Below are 7,794 nucleotides of genomic sequence, written 5' to 3'. Positions count from 1 at the left end.
GAGGACATGAGTTTTTAAATTATGATTCCAACATTTTAACGAGAGCTAAGTAGCATTCACTGTAAATAGCATGCATTTATTGGGGCTGGCCCAATGACATAGTGGTTAAGTTTGTGTACTCTGCTTCAGTCACCCAGGGTTCAGGGGTTCAGATCCTAGGCATGGACCTACACACCACTCATCAAGCCATGCTGTGGCAGCAGCTCACATTCAAAAAATAGAGGAAGACTGGCATAGATGTTAGGTCAGCAACAACCTTCCTCAAGCAAAATGAGGAAGATTGGCAACAGATGTTAGCTCAGGGCCCATTTTCCTCACCAAAAAAATTAAAAAGAAAAAGAAAATGTTTGCATATAAAACAATTGAAATCAAGTAACATATTAGGGGCCTAATCAGATAGAAGTAATGCCTTACATCAAAAGTCACTCCTATTCTACTTCCTAGTTTTAGGTTTCACAGGGCAAGGTTAGCTAGTCTGACCCCAGGAGCATCTCTGCATCATGACATACAAATTACAGGTACATTATACAACTCAATTTACACACACAGTCAGAAAAAAGAACTGTTATGAGACCCAGAGGCACATACGTTCAATTGGTTTACGTTTAATCAAGGTAATGATGAGAGTAGAGTCTTCAGGAAAAATGAAGACAGAGCTCTGAGGATTTGGAGATATTAAACTGAAAGTGGAAGTACTGCCCGATTTCTTAGGGGCTTTTCTATCATTTTGATTCCAGGAAGAAAAAAGTTAATTACTTTATAAATTCATTAATTTTTTGCCAATACAAGGAAATAGGAGGAGGAACACTTGCCCTCAGAACTACATAAAACTACTAAAATGAAAGACAATTTTCAACTTCTATGCATTTTTCCTTTCTGCCCCCAGTGGCAAATAATATAGTAAAGCTTTCTGAAACCAGTTAAACGTATGAGACGCAAATTAGGCCTTTGTCTTTCATAATACTTCTAAAAGTAGAAAATTAAAATGCTTCCAATTAAAAGCACTGATGAAGCTTGTTTATATAATACCTATATAATTTTTTGGGAAAAGTGCTATTTGCAGCTATGATGTGAATCTGACTTGACAATATATCCTTTTACATTGGTCATTAAGGATTAATAATCCTACAGAGAGATAACTAGTAGGAAAAAAATTATTAATAAAATTCTGTTCATCTTTTGGAATTATGAAATGTTATTGACTCATAAAACAAAATGTGCTTTCCGAAAGTTATGAAACAATTTTTAAAAAAATTTATTTCTAAAAGTCACAGAGACAAAACTTTAAAAGCGACACATTTATACTAGGGATACACGCGTGTGCAAAAAAAAAGCACAGGAATACAAAAATGAACATAGTCCAATTTTAATGAATACAGTATTCTGGCTACAAGTAGATTACCACTGGGTAAGAACTGTGTTACCTCAGAAATCTGATAGCGTGAACTGAGATAAACCAAGGTTTAGGATAGCCACTCCACTATTCACACTTCAATCAGTGCTAAAGCAATTCATTTCAGGCTAAGATTTCCAATGAAATTGTAGAACGAGTCTTGTATTTGATGAACATGCTTTAAGTGGACGTGTCCTCATTGAAAGGCAGTTGGAGCAAGTCAAACCATGGAGAGCCCTTACAAAGACTAAGCACCAAATGACCACTCATTTGTGGCTTTCGTTCTGGGCCACCTTAAATTTTATTCTGTTTAAATGTGTTTTCCATTAACATTCACACACAAATTCTTTCAAGCCAAAGTTTTAACATGGAATTTTCTGCTTGGAGATCTTGCCAACTGTTACTTACAATAGTTTTTAAGCAATGAATACTACAGAACAATCCCAAGCCGATATTTAATTGCTTACAAGCGTAAGATGCAGAACTTTTTCTTTAAAGTTTTCTGGTCCCTGAAAATTCCATAGGGCTAAATGCATTAACTGGAAGTAGCATTTGTTTAAAGAAAAAAAAAAGTCTTACTCAAAGATGACAATGAATAAAATAACTGTTTAGGCTCTCATACACGATCTTTCTAAATTTTCACCCTGTAAGAAATGATCACAATGTCCTTCACGCTTGCTATATGCCCCACAGAATCAAAAGAAACCAACAGGGAATTTAACATTTCAACAAGCTAGGAACTACTTACTGTGAGCATATAGTGAAATTCTGGAAGACATACTACTATACCTCAAGAAAACACTATTAACAGGTAAGCATGTGTTGAAGAAGGCAGTTTATAAATGAAACATTACAAATCTTAAGTTTCTGCATACAACTTATAAAATAGAAAAAACTGCTATTTTTCCAATAGTATAGCATTACACTAACACTATAAAGATTGAAAGCTTCTGTACACACGTCCACTGCACCTCCACAGCAGCATATGCCTCTTAGACATTCTCATCTGTTATCTAACATATGCCAACCGTGGTTTCACCGATTTGTACCAGTTTGAGCAGGCTATAACAATCACTCTGCTTTATCTATTTCACCATGAGACAAAGTTAACCAGTTTCAGGGAATGAACAGTTTCATAATCAGTAAAGAAACACACTAAACCTCCACAACAGGCTGGAAAACGCTTCTAAGGACATGATACAATCCCAACGGGAGGATGGATTATGCCCCTAGATAGTGTACATGGCAATAGTTAGGAGCCTGGAGAAACACATCAAGGTACATGGGACCTAAACGATCATCAAATCAGTAATAACAATAGAAACTCAAATGTGAACTATTGCTGTTTTCCCAGCGCAACATCGTCCAATTTACTGCTCAGGACTACTCAAAGCTGTTCTGCTACTGTGTGTTTGCTGTTAGCGCAAATTCATATTCAAACAGGGAGCAGTCTGAATCACATGGAACTTCAAAAAATTAAAATGATTGTATATCTAACCTTGTTTTTGTATTCTGAAAATAGTGCTATAAAACTCAATTATTTTCCTAGCTTCTTAGATCTTCTATCTTTAGATAATTCAAACATGGTTGCCTACAAATTCTTTACTAAAGGAAGTAAAAGCAAAGAATATTTGACTGTTTTACTGCTGGCGTCCTCACGGATGTGCCTTATCAACGAGAGCACTGCTCTGGGCATTTATTGTGCTACTTTAACATAACTGGACATGAGAAACACTGGTCGTTCAAAATAAAAACAAAAAACCCCACATAAAATCTAAAATCAGATGAGCAGTTTGACAACCTGAACTAGGGACTTCAAGTCTGTAAGGGAGACTGAGACACGGAGAGCTGTTTCTGAAAAATATAAAATCCACCTTTTTCCTTATTCACTTCAGTTTTTTAAAAAATGATTTGTGGTAAAATGACCTCAAAGATAACTCCAAGTCACATAGGGCATCATTTGTCAGTGCTTTGTAACAGAAATATATTTTATAAATATTTTTAACTTGAATGTTTTCAAAGAAATTGACTTTTTTTTAAAGCTCCAGTCCAAGTTTTCAGCTGTTTAGTTTTTTAAAAATCTAATTCCGGTCTCTGATATACAGGATACAACTGGGCTGAGCTACTGATACTCTGACAGGACAGTGAGGTTCAGATGGAGATCATTTCCTGAACGTGGCTGACCTTTAACAGAACTATTTCCTCACCCAAACAGTTATGCAGGATACTGCCGGATCTCTACTACAAAAACCTTGTTTTATTTCTAGACAATTGTTTACCATCCATGTTTAAAAACTCTGCACCACCAGAGGCAAAGCACATGAAAGTGAAAGTAAGTATACTTTCTTTCTAGTCTATTTACCTAAATAAACTCTTATAAAACCCTATGGAAAAATTAATGTATAGAAGGTAATTTCCTTATTATCTGATCTGTCAGCCAGAAAGTAATTAATACTTCTCTGCAAAAACAGGAAACTCAATCATAAAAGGTCTGTTTAAATTAAAATGCCAATCCTGAAGTCTTTTAACATCAAGACACACACAAAAAAAGCTTGCAAATTCAAGATGATGCTTGAAATGAAAGCTGTTGATCAAGAATGCGTTTACAATAAGAGACTAAAATCATGTCACTGCAAAATTCCCCATGGTTTTTGGCACTGACATTAAAAGAAAGATTTTAGTCTTTTGGTCACTTGAAGCTGCTACTAAATACAATAAACCTTTACAAAAGAGGAAAAAGACAGTGAGGAACTGAAGGACAGTCAAGGTAACTACATCATATACAAGTAAAGCATAGCCTGAAATGAACACATTTTCTGCTAGGGATCTGAAGATACAAGTTTCCCACCAGCCCTTCCTTTTTGAAGAGGATCCTCTGATCAGAAATAATTCCTTTAAGTTATTGTGAGTGGTGTTGCCTGGCAGCAGCTTCAATTTCCTAGGCTAGTCTTCAATCCAAGTAATTAAGTAATCTCACAAGGAATAATCATACATGGCAACAGGGTAAAAAAGCAGGGCAGTTCTTCCATGCACAAACATTTCAGGAGAAAAACCATCAATTTGAAAGATAACCATCAGGTTTCAGGTATCCTAGCACACTCTAAACCCTAAGTTTTGCTTTACACCACTGGTGACTAAAATTAACAAGAAGTTTGCAGTGAGGTTTTTGTTTTGTTTTGCCTGCAACTATATACACATTGCAAAACTATTCTGCATCACATGATTTTAAATGAAATAAATATAAAAATGAACCACACAATCAACACATAACTTTAATACTCCACATTATTTATCTTGATCACAATGGTGGTAGCCTCCTTGTCAACAATCTTGTGAGTTGAGGAGCTGATTCTCATTCTCGTATCCATCAGGCAGATATGCTCTCCTCAGCTGGTCTGACTTAGGTATGGAGCCTCCATTCTTCACGTGGCGAGACAGGAAAGCACGGACGGCTGGGTGATCAGCCTTCTCAAGTGGGATGTTGGCCTCCAGGCACATTTTCACAAAGTCCTGGATAACACTGACTTTCTCGGTTTGCGCAGTACTGTTGCACTGAAGCGATGCAGTTAGGGGCCTCTGCTTCTTTCTCACATTCTGCTCTTCAAATTCTGCCTTCCTCTTGGTATGAGTCTTTGACTTGAGGTGGTCACTAATGGCAGACTTGCGAACATGATTCAGAACCACATTGCAAGAAGTGCAGAAGAGTTTTCCTCCATCTTCGTGCAGCTCGCCTCCAAACTCCGTGACTCGATCCAGGGGAGTCACATACAAAGCAGTCTTAGAACGGTTTCGAGCAGGTGGTGCTGTTACTACAAATCTCTCCATTCTGACTTTGAATAAGGTTCTTTCAAGACAAGAGAAACAAGTGTTATCACAACAGTTCACTCGAGAAGTAATTAACAATAAAAGGCAAGTATAAACATTTTAAGATTAAAGACTTGAGAAAACTTAATTCAAATTAATAGACTATGTGTCCATGAAGTCTTAACTTACCTGAAATATGTAAAGGCAGGCAAAACCAGAGCAAGTTACTAGTAACAATTAGGTCCATTCCTTGATTTTTATAAAATTCAAAGGAATTAGAGCTATAAAAAAGAACTCCAATTATCCTCCATGTCAATATCTTTTAGAAAAACCTAATCACAGGTCAATATTTAGAGTATTAATTATATTAGTTTCATCCCATTTAGATGTGTATTTAAGTTTAAAAGAGCTTCTTTCCCTTCACAGTTCTGGGCCAATTGATTTTAGGAACACAATTATAGGGAATTGTGTACAAAGTTTGTTCAAACAGGTGGGCCACTAAACTGGCATAATTCTGTTACGAAGATGGACATAATTTCCTAAATTGTTTTTAGAAGAAAAAAAGTAAAAACCAAGAAAGAACAAGACCAAATGCAATTAACAGCAGCAACAATGACATTAAAATTCAGAGCCAAAATATAGAGCTCAAAGTGATTCAAATTTTTTTTAAGATTTTATTTTTCCTTTTTCTCCCCAAAGTCCCCCAGTACACAGCTGTAGATTCTAGTTGTGAATGCCTCTGGTTGTGCCATGTGGGACGCCACCTCAGCATGGCCTGATGAACAGTGCCATGTCCGTGCCCAGGATCCGAACCTGCGAAACCCTGGGCCTCGGAAGCAGAGCGAGTGGACTTAACCACTCCACCACGGGGCTGGCCCCAAGTGACTCATTTTTTAATGCCTCTCTCTCTCTCTCTCTCTACCTCTACTAAGTTTTCCAAAAGATGATAATCAAGATATGCAGAGCGCTTTTTCTAATAGTTTTTGTTTTTTCCACTAAAGACTAATACTTACATTTGTCAATATTTACTTCACTTAACAATTAAGTTAGAACAAAACCAAGAATCTTACATAGTGCCTAGTATATGATAGATGCTCACAATTTAAGTAAACGATTATCCTCACTATTTCTCCACATATTTGACTCAGACACAGCTTATTAATATCTTAATTTATCCTAATAACAAATTTTTATGATCATTGCCAAAATCACAAAAACTTGAGATATGAACAAACGCTATTGGTGATGACCACTTGTTCCCTGGGCCACGCCTTTGGGCTGAGCTCTTACATTAACCTAGACATAAGAAATTAAAATGAATTTGATGGAATTCTCTTCTGTATAAATACATTAGAGAGAAATTCCTAAGTGTGCTCTGAAGAACTATGCTTTATAAGTGTAACAGAAACAATGGAGTATTCCATTAATCCATACTAGAGAATTCACAGTTGGGAGACATGAAATCTCTCTCAAAAGAACTTTAAATTGCTGATGTGTTAGACACCTGTGGACATAAACTCAGAGACGGACTTATTCTGGAACAAATGGTAAAGGTTAGGTTTAATTCTATTTTTTTCCATTAAAAATTTGTTTAACGCATGACTCTCATGTGCTAAAGACTGTGTTAGGCTGTAGGTTTTCGACAGCAGACAAGACATAGGAATCCTGCCTAGTAAGCAGTTAGCGAATTACCATTACACGTTTGTACTTTAAAGTTAGTAGTGTCTTCTACTCCTATAGCAAATCAGATCCATTTAGGATTAATGGCTCTAAACCAGTTATGAAAAACATTAAATATTTGTGTCCAATAATGCCTAAATCTGTGTGAAAAGTCTTTTGTCTATAAATTTGGATTTCAAACTTTAAAACAATAAACACGTTCGTTATTCTTTGAAGCATAAAATGCTCAATCACTTGTGCTAACGTGAAAGGCCTATACATTCCAACGTCTTGCAACTTTCAAAAGTCTGTTTGTGTAGCTGCAGAGGCAAGTATCCACCCAGTAGAGGATGCTCGAGTTTACAGACCCGAAGAACAAAAGTGTTTTTCAACAGAAGGTGAAGATACTTTAAACGAAGAAGTTAAAAAGTTAAGAGCAGGAATTAGCCAACAAAGGATAAGCAGCAAATCATTTACTAGATCAAAATAAAACTCATCAGAAGTTTTCAAGTTTAAATGTTTACCGGATTAGTTTCCAGTTTTTATCGTCTTGATACCTAACAGCGAAGCGTCTCCAGCGCAAATCCAGAGACGCAGGAAACCCCGGCACTTTTCGTTTGTTCGAGCCCGGAGATGCCCTCCAATCAGTTTTTCAACAAGTGGTGGTGGGGAAATAGTTTCTGGGCTTGCACCCTATTTTCCCTGCGATGCCAGGAAGTCATGCCTTTACTGTAAAACACGGAAAACAAACAGAAAGAAACATGGGGGAGGGGGCGGCACAGGGGCGGACGGAGGACGGAGAGGAACGTAGCGCCGCCGCACACCGCCGTCTGCAGACCGCGCCCTCGGGGGGACCGCGCCGCGCCCGGGCCTCCAGGCGGCCGCCGCGCTGCCTCCGCGCCGAAGGCCCGCCCGGGCGGGGACGGGGCACGGACGGG

The 7,794-nt window shown here is 37.6% G+C and overlaps 1 protein-coding gene across 1 annotated transcript; it reads right to left on the bottom strand.

Moving 5' to 3' along the window:
• Positions 1 to 1,350: 1,350 nt before the first annotated feature.
• CGGBP1 (CGG triplet repeat binding protein 1) lies at positions 1,351 to 7,784 on the bottom strand. The gene is made up of 2 exons (XM_046648116.1): positions 7,381 to 7,784; positions 1,351 to 5,237 (listed from the first exon to the last, which is right to left on the bottom strand). The coding sequence occupies exon 2, from the start codon at positions 5,216 to 5,218 to the stop codon at positions 4,715 to 4,717; it is 504 nt and encodes a 167-aa protein (XP_046504072.1). The 5' UTR covers positions 5,219 to 5,237; positions 7,381 to 7,784; the 3' UTR covers positions 1,351 to 4,714.
• Positions 7,785 to 7,794: the final 10 nt, after the last annotated feature.

This window comes from Equus quagga, chromosome 21 (assembly GCF_021613505.1).
Source record: "Equus quagga isolate Etosha38 chromosome 21, UCLA_HA_Equagga_1.0, whole genome shotgun sequence".
Classification (NCBI taxonomy): Eukaryota; Metazoa; Chordata; class Mammalia; order Perissodactyla; family Equidae; genus Equus; species Equus quagga.
Note: the sequence above shows the minus strand (reverse complement) of the source record. Positions and strands in the feature narration are given on the sequence as shown.

Coding starts and splice junctions, on each gene's coding strand:
- CGGBP1 (XM_046648116.1), bottom strand. CDS start 5,218: ATGGAGAGATTTGTAGTAACAGCACCACCTGCTCGAAACCGTTCTAAG.